A 19,946-nucleotide genomic window follows, 5' to 3' on the forward strand; every position below is an offset into this window, starting at 1 on the left:
TTTGTTTGTTTTGTTTCTTGTGTTTCCAAGACAGTGTGATTTGGGGAGAACTGCACTGGGGCTCTTACTCAGGAAGGGCACTTGATCCCTTGGGGTTATAATTAATACTGCTACTAATAAACCCTCTTCTCTTGGAAATAAAAACAATACTGTTGCTTTGGGTCCCTGTTCTTTTGGGGCCAGAAGTGATACTGCCACTCGATGCTTTCCTCTTTGCTCTTGAGTTAAGACCCAGAGAAGTGGCTATAGGCAATGGAATTGTCAGTGTCTGTTCCTGGGTATAGGGCTAGTGCAGGGGTCCCCTAGAATATCCTTCTGACAAGTGTGGAGTCCCCTTATCATCTCAGGCTTGAAAATTCCCAAAGCTGCTGTTGCTTCTGTCACCACCACCTAGTCCCAAACACTCGTATTTCTTCCAGGTGGGCTCTTGGGAAACATCCTCCCCCCACATCACAGAGCTCTTCTTCTGACTTCTTTTGTCTCACTTTGAGTTTTTGATGGTTTTGCCACTCCAAAATTTTATTTAGGTTATTATTTTAAATTTATATGGAGCAGAATATTGGGAAAACTCAGATTATCACTTTCTCTACTTTGCCATCTTGGGTCCATCCCCAAAAGCCATCTGATTCTGGGTTCTTAAAGTATGTATCAGCAGAAAATAAATTTTGGTAGGTCTAATGAATCTAAGAAGGCTTCAAATATAGACTCAGGAGAGAACTATGTATTCTTTTAAAAAAATATATATAAATTTATTTATTTAGAATTTCCCCAAGTTACATGTAAAAACAAATTTTCGCATTGAATTTTTAAAACTTTGTGTTCCAAATTCTCTTCCTCCCTCCCTCCCCACCCCTCTTTAAAAAAATCAATCAATTCAATATAAGTTATACATGAGAACCATGTATTCTTAAAGGATTAGCCATTTTTAGAGAGTATTACCACTGAAATACAGGCCACAAGGTGATGAATGTATCCACCATATCAGCCCCAAAAGACTATCTCTTAAGGTATGAAAGAGTTGCATAGGTGGAGGGGGCTCAAATAATTTTGTTATAATGGATCTTTGTGATATTGAAGTAATTTATTTTACCTGACTGGTTCATTTCCTTCCTCTATTTTAGATTCTAGTCTCACATTGCACCTTAATAATTCTGTGTAGGCTTGGGATATCATCTGCCTTGAGGTAAGATTTCTTCCAAGGATCAAAGCTTCTTAAACATCTCTTACATTTGTTTGCAATAGATAAGATGCAAGTCTTAGCCTGTCTACTACCAACAGCCAAAAACTTAACTGTAGCCAATAAGCAATGAAAAGGGCATGGAAAGAAAATTCCAACCCTCCATTTAGTTAATATTGTCAGGATATGTTAATATTGGGGGAGAAAGAATTCAAATAAGAGTTTTCACTTCTCACCATTCAACTTGAACTTCACATAAGACAGCAAAGATCTGGATGTTTAGATTCAGCTAGGAGACACAGTGATAAAGTACTGGGCCCAGATTGAGGGAGACCTGAGTTTGAATCTGGAATCAGACACTTACCATGTATGTGACATTGAGCAAGTCACTTTTCACTATCTGCCTCAGTTTCCTCAAATGTGAAATCAAGATAATTGCCCTTACTTCCCAGGATTGTTGTGAATATCAAATGAAATAATATTTTTAAAATGCTTAGCACAGTACCAGACACACCGTGTGCACTATATAAATGTTATTGTTGTTGTTGTTATTATTATTATTATTATTATTAAACTTACTCGAGTTTCTAGTTTTCATCTACATCATGGAGAAAATTTCTGAATCTCAGAAAATTATACATTTATAGAGTTAGAAGAGACTTCAGAGGCCATTGAGTCAAATCCACACCTTTATAAGAAAGCCAAGTTCTTATTCAGTCTTTGTTTGATGACCTCTAGTAAAGATGGATCCATTACCTTCTAAAGAATTCCTATCAATTATAGATAAGTGTTAGGGGGTGTGTGTGTGTGTGTGTGTGTGTGTGCACGCGTGTGCTTCTTTTTGCCAATGCTTCATTTGATTCTAAATTTTCCTCTATTTGCTCCTACTTCAGCTATCTAGGAACAAGTAAAATTAGTTGAATCCCTCTTCCATGTAACATCTCAGTGGCTTAAGCCCTTATATCCTCTGCTAAATACTCTTTTTTTCCAAAGTTAACATCCCCAAGTCCTTCAACTGTTTCTCATATGGCATGATTTTGAGGTCCTATACCATCTGGATACTCTTAAAAAATGTCAATAGGATGGCCACAAATGGATAACATCTTGAAAATGAGATCTGACCAGGAATAATACAATCTTTGCTCCTCTTATTTTTTAATTTTTTTTTGCAGGGCAATGGGGGTTAAGTGACTTGCCCAGGGTCACACAGCTAGTAAGTGTCAAGTGTCTGAGGCTGGATTTGAACTCAGGTACTCCTGAATCCAGGGCCAGCGCTCTAACCATTGCACCATCTAGCTGCCCCCGCTCCTCTTATTTTAAAGTTAAAGTTATATTAACTTTCTTTTTTAACTCTCATATCATTGCATGGAGAAATGTCTTAAGACCCTTGCTCCACCAAGATATTCACATATATACAAATCTAAATATGAAAATAGGTAATTTTATCTTTTCCTCCTTTGTTTAAACTCTCATAAATTCTGTAAAATTAAAGGGCTGGGTGGGGGGGCGCAGTGGATAAAGCATCAGCCCTGGATTCAGGAGGACCTGAGTTCAAATCCGACCTCAGACACTTGACACTTACTAGCTGTGTGACCCTGGGCAAGTCACTTAACCCTCATTGCCCCACAAAAACAAACAAACAAAAACCAAAAAAAAAACTAAAGGGTTGGAATATATGATCTCTAAGGTCTCTTACAGTTTTACTTATACATCTCTATTTCCCCCTCATTCTCAAATGTATGTATGTTGTCATGTAGGTATGAATAATTCAGAAAAAAATTCATGGGATGGAATCCATTCAAATTATTATTGTTTTCAATTTTTATGCCTAATGTTATGTGTGTTGATAACATTGCTAATATTACATGAAATCATAGCAGAAGGAAGCTACTATGTTTTGTTTTGTTTTTTTTTGTCCAGAAGTATACAACACTGTAACTACACTCATATTTCAGTGTGGAAAGATAAAAATAAAAAAGATTAAAGGAAGAAGGGAAGGGAAAAAGGAAGAGGACAAGAAATAAGAGGAGAAAGAGTAAAGTAGAGGAGGAAAGGAAGGAAAAAGAAGAAAAGCAATAGCAAATACTTAAGTTCAACTTGATTAGACAAGAATCCCTTCAAGAAAGTCTATTTCACAATTCATAAAATTCAAGGCAAAATCACTTCCCTTCAGAATCAAAGGGCTCTATGCCCTTTTTTGAACTAATATATTTCACAGTTAATGTTGAGAATTCCACTGAGATGTGGCCAATACTTATTGCAACAGCATTGGAAGAATTGACAAATATAAACTCACCTAAACAGGCAAATTAATATTATTTTATGCGGAGCCATGATCTCAGAAAATGCATTAAAAGTAAATCCTCATGCTACTCAATTCAACCACATTAGCATGCAACCCTAGTTAGCAGCCTGCTTCTCTGTGGAAATATACTTCCTTTTCCATTTTCATGAAATATCTTTGACCTGCTTTGAAATGCTAAGTTTCAAGTTCCTAAATGATTCAATTGCTTTCAGACCCCAATAGTAGTTAGGACTTAGAGAAGGTTTACTATATAGATTCTCTGCTTGTGGTCTATATATGTTACTCATTTATCCATTGGCAGCATTATGTCGAAAAGAAAGATACTGTTATTTGATGTTAGGAGCATCACCACAAATTCATTTCAAGGAAAGATTCTAGTGATAGGATGGGGAAGTTTGGACATTGCCAATCTGGTTTACGTGCTCCTCCTTCCCATGAATTAGGAAAAGCCTGTCAAATGAATTTGAAAAAATTTATATTTTATTTTTAATATTAATACCAACTAAGGAAGTTTCAAAATATTTGGTGTACCCATAGTGAAGCATATCACAATGTTACTTTTCATTTCTTATATGTAGATGCATGATCAACTATAAAACTTAAATCCTTTTATTTCAAATAGGGAATGTCAAAGGGTCTTACTGAGAGCCAACATGTCTGGGGACCAATAAACATTAGAAATCCCTGGTGTAGTTGATACAAGACAGGTATTGGCATTATTAACCTAGATTCAAGTTCTACCTGGGATATATAGTAGTTATATAGTATGCATAAGTGACTCTTTGTTGATGCCAAAGGCAAAATTCTATGACTGTCACAAGCAAGATGCTGAGCTGCAGCATTTGCTATTGTTTTCATATTTGGGGTTTCTTAAACCTATAACATCAAAGGTTTTGGGTTGGGCAATGGGGTATTTTTCCCAATGGAAAAATCAAAAGCAAAGGACAACTGAATCCCATTCATCATATCCATGCATATAGCAAATGTCAGCTAATAAAATAGAAGCTAAAGCCATGTGAGAACCTGTCTATGAGAAGTTATAAAAACCTGGATGCTGAGATTTACATTAATCAAACTTGCAGCTCTGATAAAACTGCCCAAACAGTGGACCTACCTCGGCAGATGGTTCCATTCCCTACATATCCAGGCTTGCAGGTGCAGCTGTGTCCTCTGACAGTATTAGTGCAGATTGCATTCTCATCACAGGTGTGCTGGCCACTACCACATTCATCGTGTTCTAGGAGAAGAAAGAATGGACTCCTTTTTAGATTAAGAAGTAGGCAATGGTCAGGTGGGTTAGAATTAATAAAAAATGAGATCTTTGCCAAAGGCCATCTGCAAACATTTCAGTTACAGATTGCAGAATCAACAACCAAAAAGTTGAATAAATGAAAATACACAATGGTAAGTCTACCATATTTCCCCCCTTGCCTACTCACAGGATGAATAATATTGTTTATTTCAACCATAGAGTGTAAATGGTGAAAGGAGGTCACAGATTGCCCACCTACTGCAAAATGTTAATCTCCAAATACTACTGGTGAATCTCTTTCATAATCTTGGCCATAAGGAATGATAATAAGCACTGGGCTGTGACTTAAGGACTTGAAGAAGAATATACTTCCAAAGCTGCATTTTAGAATACGTCAGCAGCAGCTCAACCCTCATTTTCAATATAATCCATTTTCAAAGGGGTTAGAATTCAACCTCTGGGTTGATTCCTGAGAAGCAATAAAATGCTAACAATCACACCATTAAACATTTAAATACTTCATCATTCAAAATCTGTAGTACTGAGGTTGGGGTAGGATGGAGGATTTCTTTGAAATGCCAGATTAATTTGTAGAATTCAAAACCAGAAACATGGAAAAGGACCAGTGTCAGCCCAATGCTGATTCAATCTGTTCTATATATCTAAAATAATGAACCCTGAACCACGTATTTCATAGCTTAAGCTGGATATGAGCAATGGGGATAAATTACATTTTTTCAGACCTTTAACAACGAAAACAATCATGGTGGATTACACAGAATGCTAAAATAATTGGCATGTAGCTTAAGTCTTGAAAATGGACCTTTTGAACATTTTATTTATTGAAATTGAAAAAGGAAGGAAACATAGATGAGGATATGACAGGGAGGGAGATAGAAATGAGAGAGGGAGAGGGAGAGGGTGCAGGAGAGAGGCAGCTAGGTGGTGCAGTAAATAAAGCACTGGCCCTGGATTCAGGAGGACCTGAGTTCAAATTCAGCCTCAGACACTTACATACCAGTTGTGTGACCCTGGGCAAGTCACTTAACCCTCATTGCCCTGTAAAAAAAAAAAACAAAAAACAGAAACAGATAGGGAGGGAGGGAAGGGGAGAGAGGGAGGGAGAGAGGGAGGGAGAGAGGGGGAGAGAGGGGGAGAGAGGGGGAGAGAGGGGGAGAGAGGGCGAGAGAGGGCGAGAGAGGGCGAGAGAGGGCGAGAGAGGGCGAGAGAGGGCGAGAGAGGGCGAGAGAGGGCGAGAGAGGGCGAGAGAGGGCGAGAGAGGGCGAGAGAGGGCGAGAGAGGGCGAGAGAGGGCGAGAGAGGGCGAGAGAGGGCGAGCAAATATGAACCAGTAGGATTCTGTAATGAATTTAGTTGAGCAGGTGTTGGCAGGGGGAGAACACAGAAGATACTCTTTGGTGTCAAATGGAGTGGGTCTGGGTATTTCTGCCAGCAGGACTTGGCCCATGGCCCAGGGAATCTGTCAGAAGCTGTTTAGTGTGATTTAATTAGCTTGCATGGAGCACCAGATGTGTGTCTGGTCCTAGGGATGCAGAGGCAACAATAAAACATCCCCTGCCCTCAAAGAGATTATATTCCAGGGGAATACAAATTGTATTCCACAACTCCAGAGAGTAAGGAAGGGCAGCGAGGGTGGTCATCAGGGAAATAGACCTTTGATATAAGTGCTCTAGGACAAAGCTCATGTTAGTTATGTCTCTGAGAGGAAGAAACAAAATAAGTATTGAAGCAAGGGCCAAAAAATTCTAACTAGAAATGTCAGAGAAATTGTATTCATTGTAAAAAAAATAAAATTTAAATATAGTCTATTAGATGAATGGACTAAAACCCCTTGGAATAACCCTGTTTCATTAATTTTTATTTTAAACGTCCTTATAGGACTGATGATAGAAAATGTTAAATCCATAAGACATATTTAGCATCACTGAGCCCTCAAGAAATTTTGGGGGTAAATCACAAAAACCAGCTGGACCAATGGTAGATGAGATAACAATGGTGTTATAGAAGCATCACAGGAAAAATGTAGCCATGCAGAAGGCACAAGAAAGGATAGAGAAAAAAAGAAGGAACTAAAGGAGTCATGAATTTAGAAGTAAAGAGCACATAAAAGGTTTCAATTTCTCCATTTTGAAGATGAGGAAACTGAGGCACAAAGAAGTTAAATGACTTATGCAGAGATACACAACTGGAAGTATCTGAGTTGGCATTTCAATTCAGGTCCTCACTCCAAGTCAAGTAGGCTATGTCCTATATTATGCCACCTCTTAAGAAGGTAAGTAGGTTTGTTGGATAGATGGTAACAGCTTAGTAAAAAGCTAAATATGAACCAGCAATATGGTGTTGCTACTAAAGGTAAAAGGATGGATTCATTCATCCATTCATTCCTTTACCAAGTTATTTATGAAACAGTGATATTCAGGGGGAAATGCAGCTGGGTTAGTGAATATTCAGCCCTGAAGCCATGTAGATCTGAGCTGATGTCCTAGCTCCAACAAATGTTGGGCATGTGACTGAATGAATCATTGAATACCTAAATGTTCCAAGTAACTCTACAAAACTAGAAGTTGGAGAGCAGGTGATGATTTCAGTCAGTCAATAAGTCTTTTTAAATGTCCTCACTTTGTGTCCTGCACTGTATTACTTATTCAAATATAGAGAAGGGCAAAAGACAGTCCTTGTTCTCAAGGAGCTCATCTGCTAATGGGGGAGATAATATGCAAAATAAGGAGGGAGAGTGTTCCAGACATGCTGAACATCCAGTTGCCTATAAAAATAACATCTGAAGGACCTTACCAGATACAGTGAATTGTTTCTATTTGGACCTACTCAAGATATCCACCATGACTGGGGTGACACCTTTGATACACATCTACCTCCTAGTTTTATGCTCATTAAAGTTTTTGAACAGAAAAATAGGATTGTATTTTTCAAGGAAATTTAAATGAGTTAAACACAGATGCAAAAGATTTGGAGAGAGCCTCCACTCTACCATCAAATGTTATCTTGTAATCAGCGAACAATAAAAATTGTATCTTGTATCCATTGAACTTTTTCAGTTACCTGTGTAACTCTCAAGATATGGTCTGCCATAGGGCAGCTAGGTGGTGCAGTAGATAAAGCACTGGCCCTGGATTCAGAAGGACCTGAGTTCAAATTTGAACTCAGACACTTGACACTAGCTGTGTGACCCTGGGCAAGTCACTTAACCCTCATTGCTCCGCCCCCCCCCCCAAAAAAATATGGTCTGTCATGGAGGATTTTCTTGAGATGCATGTGCTTCTTTATTTATTGGGAAAATCTCTAGTGTTTCAGTAGAATGTAATATTAACATGTGATTCATATAATACCATTGTGATTTTAAATAGATGTTTTAATCCTTATAAGCACAGATATTGCAGAGTGATTTTTAGGCATAAGTGTATGTGACACTTTGTCAAGGGCTTTGATTTCTGAACATTTATATAATGCATAGCATTTATATTTATATCCTTTATATCATTATAATCATCTTTATATCATACATGTTAATGTCATTTTCTTATTAAAATGTTATCTTTATAATGTTGAACTATCTTTGTATTTATTATATAAATATAATTTGATATTACATAATTTTTTAACCAACTGTTGAACTTTTGTTATTGTTGGGTTGTGGGAATTTTGGTCCAAAATTCAATTTTAAAATTTCAAATAGATATTAATTAGTGATATTGGTCTACGGTGTCCTTCCTTTGCTTTATTCTCCCTTTGTTTAGTGTTAGGAATATATTATAATATACATGTAGTGTTGAATATTTTATATAGATGAGAAAGTATGTATATGGACAAATACTGTGAGTGTACACACACACACATAATATATATATATGTATGTGTGTGTATATCTATATCCCCATAGCCTGTTTTCAATAGTGTTTTTGACATATGGAGATATTAGAAAACAAAGCATATGGTATACTCAATGACATTGCATTTTACTGTGTACATCCTTGTTATTTCTCCTGATAAAATGTAAACTTCTTAAGATTAGTGATTGTTTCTCTATTATATTTGTCTCTCCAGCACCTAGTAAAGTGCTTGATATACAAATGGCATTTTGAAAATGCTAACTGATTGGCTGATTCATTGTTTGCACTGCCCATAATTTCCCTTATATTGTTTTGGTATTCTCCTTTCCCTGAAGTATCTTGTTAAGCAATCCTTACATGCATTCAAGTACTTTGGCCAACCCATTCCCTCCTCCCCAATTTAGTTCTCACAATGTTATTTCTCTTTCTTCTTCAGGAAAAAGCTGTTATTGTCTGAATGAGGAAATATATGTCTCATTGAAAAAAAAATAGAATCTTACATAAAGAGCAACTAATTTATTGTAGTTTTCCTTTTTTTTGTTGTTGTTTTCTTATTTCTGCTGCCACCTACAAATGCTTTTAAGGTGCTTTGAGTCATTTAGGTCACACTTTTTCCAAATTTGTTTACAATCTTTCATAGCACCATGCTATCTATAGTCTTCCTTCATCCTCTCCTAGTGTGTATAACAAATGACTTTGTATTATAATCTGACAATTGCCCTCGGCTGCCATCTTTCTCTCCTTGGCAAGGAGATGATGTATTTGCTGGCTAAGACAATCCCTGTGCTCTTTTGGCCTCCTTTTAATAATAATAGCTACCATTTATATAGTTCCAGGCACATTTATGTGTGCCAGACACTGTGATAAGTGCTTTACAAATATTATTTCAATTGATATTCACAGTAATCCTGGGAGGTAGGTGCTATTAATATCCCCATTTTGCTATCGAAGAATCTGAAACAGAGATTTACTGACTTGCCCAATGTCACATAGCTACTAAGTATCTGAGGCTGAATTTGAACCCAATTTTTCTTGAATCCAAATCTAGCCCTCTATCTACTGTGCTACCCACTTCCCTTTTTTTTTTGTTATTCCATCACATTATTTAAATTTTTGCCAGAACTGGTGACAACTCAGTTGTCTTTAATTTTTTAGTTTCCCACTTTTAAGCACTGATGGTTCATTTGAACAGGCTGAGTGGAAATTTTTCAATTAATTACAACCCACACATGGTTCCTTATCTTTAGCTTTTCTTTGAATTTATGTTGATTTTACCCTTGACTCTGACTAGCTTGATGACCTAACTACACATGTACAGAGGAATCTATTAAGCTCATTATGATCCCTACATCAATAATCAATCATTTACTTTCTGTCAAAATAGAGCTAATTTCTTTTGTGTGTCTGAGTATGATGTTGATGGTGATTCACAATCCCTACATCCTTTGATTATTTTCCAAAGGAAAGTATTTATGATATGCAGTTGGAAAGCTTTTGAGTAAATTATAAATCTTTAGTGTCATTCATATATTCCAACATATTTTCACCATCTTCATTTTGTCTACTTTAGCATTAGTTTCACGAAGTCTAAAAGTATACATTAACTTGTTTTGAAGGATACCATTAATTTCTTTTATAGGCTTTTTTCAATTAGTAAGTATATTCAATTTCTGTATCCTTTAGAATAGATATTGGTATGTAGGCTGCAACTGTCTTTAGATTGTTCTTTTTCCCCTATTATAGTCATCAGGAATACTCTATTAAGAGCAAACAATGATAACAGACCCTTATTATGATAGACAGCCTATCACTGAATTTGAATGCCAATAACATTATGTATACATTCACTCATAGAATGCATTTAGCTTCAGAGCTAAAGATCAGATAAACCATGGCTGCTCTCCAGCTGACTTCCCAACTGATAAGCAAAGCAAAAGAATACAGACATCATGGAAAGAGAACAATTCAGGTTGCTCAGACAGCCACAGCCATATTTCTCCCCTTGAATTAAAGCATTACTTACACCCACTTACAGAAGAAGCACATAAAAAAAAAAGACTTTACACCCAGTGCATAGGAAATGGTAAATATAATCACATGCACACTCCCTTTTTAATATCTTGGTTGAATACCACAGCACCAATGGAAATGGTGACATCAACATCCTCAATGCAGCTCCACTTATTGTCTCTGTCAGCCCTCCCCTACTGGTCCCTATGTTTTCCACAAAATTAGTACAAGCACATCTTAATCACCCTTCTCCACCACCACCCCTATCACAAACCATGCCAAAATTCCCTTCAAGGCAGCAACCCTGACTTCAATATTATCACATGGAAGAATGTATTGGGATTGGGCCATAAAGGGCTAGGACAGGGCAGTATAGTATTTCTTGGTTAGCAAGAACTTTAAATGTCTAATTTCCTTATTTTATAGATGACTGATTTGCCCAAGATAATAGTCTGATTTTTTTTTTTGCCTTTATACTATGATATAGGAGGCATTAAACTGAATGGATGAATGGCCTAATACAAACTATTGCAAAGAAGTATTAATGATACCATTGAAGTACTTCTTCACTTCTGAATAAGTTTGTCTTCATTAAATTTACCTTAGGGGGGGGCAGCTAGTTGGCACAGTGGATAAATCACTGGTCCTATATTCAGGAGGACCTGAGTTCAAATCTGACATAAGATATTTGACACTTACTAGCTCTGTGACCTTGGGCAAATCACTTAACCCTCACTGCCCTGAAAAAGAAAAAAATTATACTTTAGGGCTCTCCTATATAGTTCCTGCTCATCAGCCCCAAGAGTATGGGACTGTAAGCTACAAAGACCTCCAAAATAAACATTTTATTATCCTGTTTCTATGTTCAAATGGCCTGATAAATACTACACTAGCTAAATTTATGAATGGATCAGCAGCCTATTAAAAATGAGATAGTAAGAACCACAAATGACAACCAATAAGAAAAAGAGGGCATGTTTCCAAAGTCCCAGAGCAATACTTTAAACATTGCACACCTTTTATGAAAAGATTGACAGCATGAAGTTTTTCCAACTATAGGCAGACCTGAGCACATCAAAAAGAATCCATTTTGGAAGAGTTCCTTAAATTTCAGTATCCTGGAGCTACAAATGACTGACATGGATGACTGTCTCCTTCTTTCCACTCACTATTCCTTTTTTGTTTTTGTTTGTGTTTTTTGCAGGGCAATGAAGCTTAAGTGACTTGCCCAGGGTAATATAGATAGTAAGTGTCAAGTATCTGAGGCCAGATTTGAACTCAGGTCCTCCTGAATCCAGGACCAGTGCTCTATCCACTGTGCCACCTACCTGCCCCCTCCACTCACTATTCCTTTGTTTATTTGTTTGTTTAGCATTTTGTTTTCCAAATTACACGTAAAAACAAATTTTGACATCAATATTTTAAAACTTTGTGTTCCAACTTCTCTTCCTCCCTCCCCATCCCCCACCCCAAGACCTCACACAATCAATATAACTTATACATGACTAGTCATGCAACACATTTCCACATTATCTAGGTTGTGAAAGAAAACAGACAAAAACAAAACTTCATATTAAGGAACTATAAAAAAAAAAAAACATGCTTCAATCTGTTTTCAGATACCATCAGTTCTTTCCATGTAAATAGATTGCAATTTTCTTAAGTCCTTCAGAGTTATATTGGATCATTGCATTGCTGAAAATAGCCACGTCCTTCACAGCAGATCATCTTACACTATTGATTTTATTTTGTATACAGTACATTTCACTCTGCTTCAGTTCATGTAGGTCTTTCCAGGTTTTTCTGACAGCATCCTGTTCATCATATCTTTTAAACTTGACAAAAAATTTCCTTCACAGTAGCCCAGCAAAGTAAGTACCATATGTTTTGCCATTGTAATCAACAGTCATAACTGTTTCCATCCATCCTATTCCCTTCCCATGATATTTACTCTATTTTCTATCTTCTTTTACCCCATTCCTCCTTAAAAGTCTTTTGCTTCTGCCTGCCCCCTCCCCAACTCTGCCCTCCCTTCTTTCACCCTTCGCTCCTTATTTCCTTCCCCTCATACTTTCCTGCAGGGTTAGATAGATCATTACACCCAATTGGTTGTGTATATTATTCCCTCCTTGAGCCAACTCTGATGAGATTAAGGTCGTTGACCTAAATCTGATGTGTGTGAGGATCCTTCACTTCCCCACATATCCCCCATCTCTCCCCCCAACCCACTCCATACTCCCTTTTCTGGTTCTTTCATGTGAGATTTCACCCCATTCTACCACTCCTGTATCCCCTCCCCCAGCTTATTCCTCTGCCGTCATCAATTTTACCCCAAAGATGTCATCATGGGTCAGCTAGGTGACACAGTGGACAAAACACCTGCCCTGGACCTAGGAGGACCTGAGCCCAAATTCAGCCTTGGACACAAGACACACATCAACCTCAACCACTCTCCCCCCAATGCCTTGAAAAAAGAGAAACAAAAAAATAAATGTTTTACATGTATCATCCCTTCATAATCAATTACCTCCTGTGCCCTCTGTCTTAATTTATTCCTACCATCTGACCTAATTCTCAGAAGACTCTTATTATTATTTTTTGTTGTTTGTTTGCTTTTTGGGGTTTGGGGTTTTGTTTGTTTGTTTTGTTGTTTTTTGCGAGGTAATGGGGGTTAAGTGACTTGCCGGGGTCACATAGCTAGTAAGTGTCAAGTGTCTGAGGCCAGATTTGAACTCAGGTACCCCTGAATCCAGGGCCAGTGCTTTATCCACTGTGCCACCTAGCTGCCCCCTGGCTCTTATTATTTAGACATACCATCTTCCCATACAGGAATATAAACAATTTAACCTTTTAGTATGTCTCATGATTTCTTTTTCCTGTTTATCTTTTTATGCTTCTCGAGGGTCTTGCATTTGAAAGTCAAATTTTCTATTCTGTTCAGGTCTTTTTATCACAAATGCCTGAAAGTCCTCTTTTTCATTGAAGTCCCATTTTTTTGTCTGAAAGATCATATTGAGTTTTGCTGGGTAGGTCATTATTGGCTGTAGTGCCAGTCCCTTTGCCTTCCAGAATATCATATTACATGCCCTTGGATTCTTTAACATAGAAGCTGTTAGATCCTGTGCTATCCTGACTGTGGCTTCACCATATTTAAATTGCTTCTTTCTGGCTGCTTGCAGTATTTTCTCCTAGACCTGGGATCTCTGGAATTTGGCTATAATATTCTTGGGAGTTTTCCTTTTGGGATCTCTTCCAGGAGGTGATCAGTGTATTCTTTCAATTTCTATTTTACCTTCTGCTTCTAGAATATCAGGGCAACTTTCACTTACTATTTCTTATAAGATGCTGTCTAAGCTCTTTCTTTGATCATTGTTTTCAGGTAGTCCAATAATTTTCAAATTATTTCTCCTGCACCTATACTCCAGGTTAGCAGTTTTCCAGGACGATATTTCACATTGCCCTCTGATTTTTTTTATTCATTTGTATTTGCTTTATTGCGTCTTGGTTTCTCATAAAGTCACTAACTTCCCTTTATTCAATTAGGCAAATATATTCTTCACAGAGCTTTTGTATTTCCTTTTCCATTTGATTTTTCAAGCTGCTAACTTTCTTGTCATGTCTTTACTGCAGTACCCTCATTTCTCTTTCCATTTTTCCTCTACCTCTCTAATTTTATCTTCAAAGTCCTTTTTGAGTGCCTCTATGGCCTGAGACTAATTCATATTTTTCTTGGAAGCTTTAGATGTAGGGGCCCTGATGTTGCTATCCTTTTCTGGGTGTGCACCAAAGATATTCCTTGTCACTAAAGAAGATTTCTATGGTTTGCAACTTTCTCTGCCTCTTCATCTTGCCCTTCTTTTACTTGACTTTTAACTCCTTCTTAGTGTGGGGTTCTGCTTCCAGGATACACTATCCCTAGCTTCAGGGGGTATCAGGTGTTATGATTTAATGAGGGGGGTAGTTTCTACACTCTCCTGGTGCTTTCTCTCTAGTCCATAGATAATCCCAGGCCAACTTGTCAATCAACGAGGCAGCAAAACTTTGTGTGCTGTTGGTTGCTAGCTCTGATGTGCCTGGACCCCTCCCCGACCTGGGGTGCCACTGCTCAAGATTTCTTCCTGCTTCACTGCTGGAGTAGGACATCTAAATCCCCCTTAACTCCTGCATATACCCCTGTAGAATCCCCCACCCCACCTCCAGCCAGCCGTTCAGTCCTCTCATCAGACTATGAGTTTAATTCCAGAAGATGCTGGCACTGCAGCTGATTTAGAGGCTTGGGGTAAGTTTCTCTGGTGCAGTCTGTCTGGGGCCAGACCTGTGTTGGCATGATCACAGGGCTGGATTCCACTCATAGCCTGGCTCCCCCTTCTGTAGAACTTCCAAAATGTCTTTGTCTGGAAAATAATCTCAGCCATCTTTTTGTGGGTTCTGCTGCTCCAGGAGTTGTTTTCTGACTCTGTTTGGAGTTTTTTAGGAGTAATTGTGTCAGGAAGTCTGAGGGTTTACTGCCTTTTTTCAGCCATCTCGGCTCTGCCTCTCTTCTCCACTCACTATTCCTAATGAAATTGAATCAACCTGTCCAACAGGGAGGCCAGTACTAATTGCCATTATCTCAGTAACTGACCATTTTCTTAAGTGGTCCATCCAGAAACCTGTAGTTCTTACTAAAACTGTGACTGCTGATAGCTACAGAGACAAGGTTGCTGGACTGAGATGACTTGATAATGAATGGTTTCTTGTATTCCTAGGCCACATCCCAGTTTTTGAAGTGATCCTAAACACAGTGTTATCATATTTGAATTTTACAATATTCCTCTGAGGTCAGCAGTGGAGGGGTTTTAATTCCTCATTGAAAAAAAGTAATAATTGCAAAGAATCATCATTGTGCAAGCCAAAAGAAGCCTTAGAGATCACCTGCTCAGAAGATTATAGATTTAGGGTTGGAATGGATCTTGTAGATAAGTGATATCAAACTCAAATAGAAACAGGGGACCAATAATTCATACATGAGGATCCCTCTGGGCCTCGTTGACTTAGCTTTAAAAGTAATATTACCTTTGTTTTATTGTATTTTTATTTTTGTTACATATTTACCAATTACATTTTAATTTAACTCAGGTGACACTTGGGAGTGTTGCATCCTCATGCAGCCTGTGTGCTTAACACTTATGTTTTAAATCATTTAGTCCAGTGTCTCATTGTTCAGGTGAGGAAAGTAAGGGAAATAAATGTTAAATGACTTGGTGAGGTCAACAAAATTTAAACTTTGACTATCTGGCAGTGAAGAACAACAAGAGTAAAAAGAATCTAGATATTATATTTCAAGAAATCATTAAACTGTCCAAATTTCTTATAATCAGAGAAAAATGTAGATAATAAGAATTCATCAGTTATTCCCTAAAAGCCACAAAATGAAAACTCCTAGGAACATCACAGCCAAAATCCAGGACTTACAGTTCAAAGGGGAAAAAAAACACTTCAAGGCGTCAAAAAGAATGAATTCAAGTGCCATGGAACCATAGTTGGGATTACATATAATTAAGCAGCCACCACTCTAAAGGAGTGGAGAACTTGGAATATGATGTTCCAGAAGCCAAAGAATATAGTCTTATATAACATACCAAGTAAAACTGAGTATAATCCAACAGGAGGAAAATGGACATTTAATGAAACAAGATTTCCAAGTATTCCTGATATAAAGAACAAAGCAGCATAGAAATTTTGAAGGGACAAGACCAAAGTCAAGAGAAAACATCAAAAGGTAAAAATGAATTACTTATAAAAACTAAAAAAGGAAAAAAAATATTTGTAATCTAATATGAGAAGATGATAAATTGTGTTTTCTCTGAACCTATCATCATCAGAGGTCATAGAGGAGTCTAATTAGAAAAAACTTTTATTATGTCATGGTAATCTCAAAAAAAAGAAATGGAAGAAAAGAGAATAATAGAGGAATGGAGAGAAAGGTGAAAGGAAGTTATCACATGATCAAGGTACACAAGTAGATGTCAATACAAAAAGAAGAAAGGGGTGGCAAGATGTACTGGCACTTGATTCTCATCTGGTCAAAGGAGAAGCATAAAAATACATTTCACTCAATAGGAAAGTAAGAGAGAAGGGAATTCTTGGAAGGAAGGAATTAAAGGGTTGATTAGTCCTAAGGAAATAAAATTTAAAACCCTTTAATAATATACAAAATAGGGGCAACTAGGTGGTGCAATGGATAGAGCACAGGCCCTGGACTCAGAAGGACCTGAGTTCAAATCCGGCCTCAGACACTTAACACTTAATAGCTGTGTGACCCTGGGCAAGTCACTTAACCCCAATTGCCTCACCAAAAAAAAGTATACAAAATTTATTTGCAGTTCTTTTTGTGGTGGCAAAGAATTAGAAACTAAAAGAGTGTCAGTAAATTGGGGGATTGCTGAACAAGTATAGGATATCAATATAACAGGATAATACTGTGTTATAAGAAATTATGAAAAGATTTCAGAGAAATCTGGATTAAATTATTCAGAAAGAAGTGAGCAGAATAATAGAACAATTTATATGATGACATCAATATTATAAAGACAAACAACTTTGAAAGAAACAGTAATTCTGGAAATAGGAACACAGTTCTAGAAGATGAATGATGAAACATGGTACCTATCTCTTGATATAGAAGAGAAAGAATCAGTGCAAAATTAGACTTATTTTGGACATGACCAATGTGGCAATGTGTTTTGCTTAACCATATGTATTTGTAATGGGAGTTTTTGTTTTTCCTTCTTTCTCATTTGGGGAAGGGGAAGTAGATATGTGGGAGGGATAGGAGAGGAAAAATAGGTTTTTTTCTGATTAAAAATATATATAAATTTTAAATGAATAGAATTAACTAGATGAGATCTGAGGCCTAACATATCACTCTCAACCTAACCTATCACTGGCCAGTTATTTCTTAAAAATGACACATTCCCCTGAGGAACCAAAGACTCCTCAAAGACCTATATAGAGCAATGAACCCCAGGTACATGAGAAAATAGCCAAGTCATGAGCCAGTGACACTAGGTAGGGCACCTGATTCGTAGCCAAAAGGGGAGGGATAAGTCTCCATTATTTGCAGAGGCTGATGTCTTTAGCTGCTTTAGTTTTACCAAGTATTGCTATAGCAATCATAATCTAGGCTCACTGCCAGCACTCTGGATAACATCAACTAAATGAAACTTCTTTTTATAAAGAGATATTAAAACAATAGTAGGGAGGTCCCATCCTTTGTTTTTAGAGTACCTGCTCTCCAGAGGCAGTTTTCCAGGCCATATATCAGAAGGCAGGGCTACCTAGTTTTGATACCAGATGTTAGTTCTGACAACTGAGGCTTCAAAGAATGGTCTACTGCTCCAGTGATGACCAGATAATCAGTAGGGGAACCAAAGCAGGGGCAAATCTACCATCCAGTAGTATACATCAACATCATTGCCTGAGTGGGTACCACATCCATGGTGCTGACACACCTTCATCATCCGAATGAGCCCACAAGAGCAAGGGAAAGTTATTCCGTAGAAAACAAAGTGAGAAAAAAAACAACAAAAAATAAAGGACTAAGAAAACCCGAGTTCAAATTTTACCTCTGATGCTGATTACAGGTATGATTTGGGCAAGCACTTCATCTCCCTAGTACTCACTTTCCTTGAGTCTAAAAGAGGGGAGTGGATTGGATGGCCTATGAAGTTGCTTCCATCTCTATATCTATGATCCTTTCCATGATGAAAACAGAAACATTTAGACAAGTCCTAGACAAAATTCCTCCCTCACCTCTTAAAAAGAACTGAATTAATAGGAAGTTTCACTATCAGACCTACATTTCATATTGTCATTACTTTCCAGAGGCATAAGAAATCACAGCATTGCTGGATCCAAAGAAAATGACCAAAAGGAGAAAAATCCTAGAGATGGCTATACAAATTCAGAGCACCAATGGAATAGCTGCTTAGGGAAATTTAATTAGTTTTTTCTTTCTAAAATAAAAATTAAAACGTACTCTTCAGGGCAGCTAGGTGGCACAGTGGATAAAGCACCAGCCCTGGATTCAGGAAGACCTGAGTTCAAATCTGGCTTCAGACACTTACTAGCTGTGTGACCCTGGGCAAGTCACTTAACCCCAATTGCCTTACCAAAAAACAAAAACAAAAACAAAATGCTCTTCTATGTTGCATATACACAGGATGACATCCTACTGACAACTTACTCAATTAATACCAAAGCCAAATTGGTATTGAGTACCTGAGGTTCCATGGATCATTATGCAACAGCAACAAAGTAGAATGAGCACTGTTTTGGGCAACAGATGGCCTGTTACCAAAATCCCAACTCTCAGGCAGTAAGAAAATAGACATTATTAAGTGCTTACTACATGCCAGGCACTGCTATGAGTTGATGATATGAAGGAAGATAAAAGATAGTCCCTGATCTCAAGGAACTCACAGTATAATGGGAGATACAGTTTATAAACAATTATCTACAAAGAAGCAACTCACATGAGAAATTGGAAAAAATCAATGGAGAGAAGAATTAAAAGGAAAATCTTAATATCTAGGTGACTTTGGGCAAGTCATTTACACTCTCTTTCCCTTGTTTCCTTCATCATAAATGAGGGATTGGATTAGAGGAGGGATTTCTTATCTTTTTTCTTACATATGACATAATATTTGTAAAGCATTTAGCATAGCACTTATTCCCTTCCCTTCACCTTTCATAAACCTCTCTCGAACCTAATGAAGCCTATTGAACCCAATTTAGAATAATGCTTTGATTTATTATTACTTTATAATCGAAGGAAATACTAAATTTCAGTTAGAGGCTAGCAAAAACATATGTGTATATACACACATATATGCTTATGCATATATCCATACATGTATGTATATAAATACATGCAATAGATACATGTATATGTGTGTACACTCATGTACGTTCATCTGAGCTTACAGATCCCTGGAAATCTATCTATACATGCATACATGTATCCACACACATGTACAAATACACACATATATGTCTAAGCTTGGATTAAATTCCCACATGCATGCATATATTTGTACATGTCATATATATATATGTACACACACATATATACATATAGACACACATGTGTATGTGTGCAAAACTATAAAATCCAAGCTTAGAGACTTAGAGATCCCTGAAAATCTATCATTAAGAATCTCAAGACTAGTTGAATTTATAAGGCCATTTTAAAGTTTCTGTATTATATGTTCTAATTAATGTGTTAGATATACTGATGAAACTGGATAGGCTGTCTTTGAATTAACCATTCAGTTCCCACAGCTAGATGATG

At 37.3% G+C, this 19,946-nt stretch overlaps 1 protein-coding gene across 3 annotated transcripts in view; it reads right to left on the reverse strand.

Moving 5' to 3' along the window:
- Window positions 1–19,946, reverse strand: part of NELL1 (neural EGFL like 1) — a 909,424-nt gene that overhangs the window by 333,833 nt on the left and 555,645 nt on the right. For all 3 annotated transcript variants that reach the window (XM_043971020.1, XM_043971019.1, XM_043971018.1), the window contains exon 14: window positions 4,597–4,719. In XM_043971020.1, coding sequence (XP_043826955.1) covers window positions 4,597–4,719 — 123 coding nt within the window. The remainder of the gene's footprint in view (window positions 1–4,596; window positions 4,720–19,946) is intronic.

The sequence above is a fragment of the Dromiciops gliroides genome, chromosome 6 (assembly GCF_019393635.1).
Source record: "Dromiciops gliroides isolate mDroGli1 chromosome 6, mDroGli1.pri, whole genome shotgun sequence".
Classification (NCBI taxonomy): domain Eukaryota; kingdom Metazoa; phylum Chordata; class Mammalia; order Microbiotheria; family Microbiotheriidae; genus Dromiciops; species Dromiciops gliroides.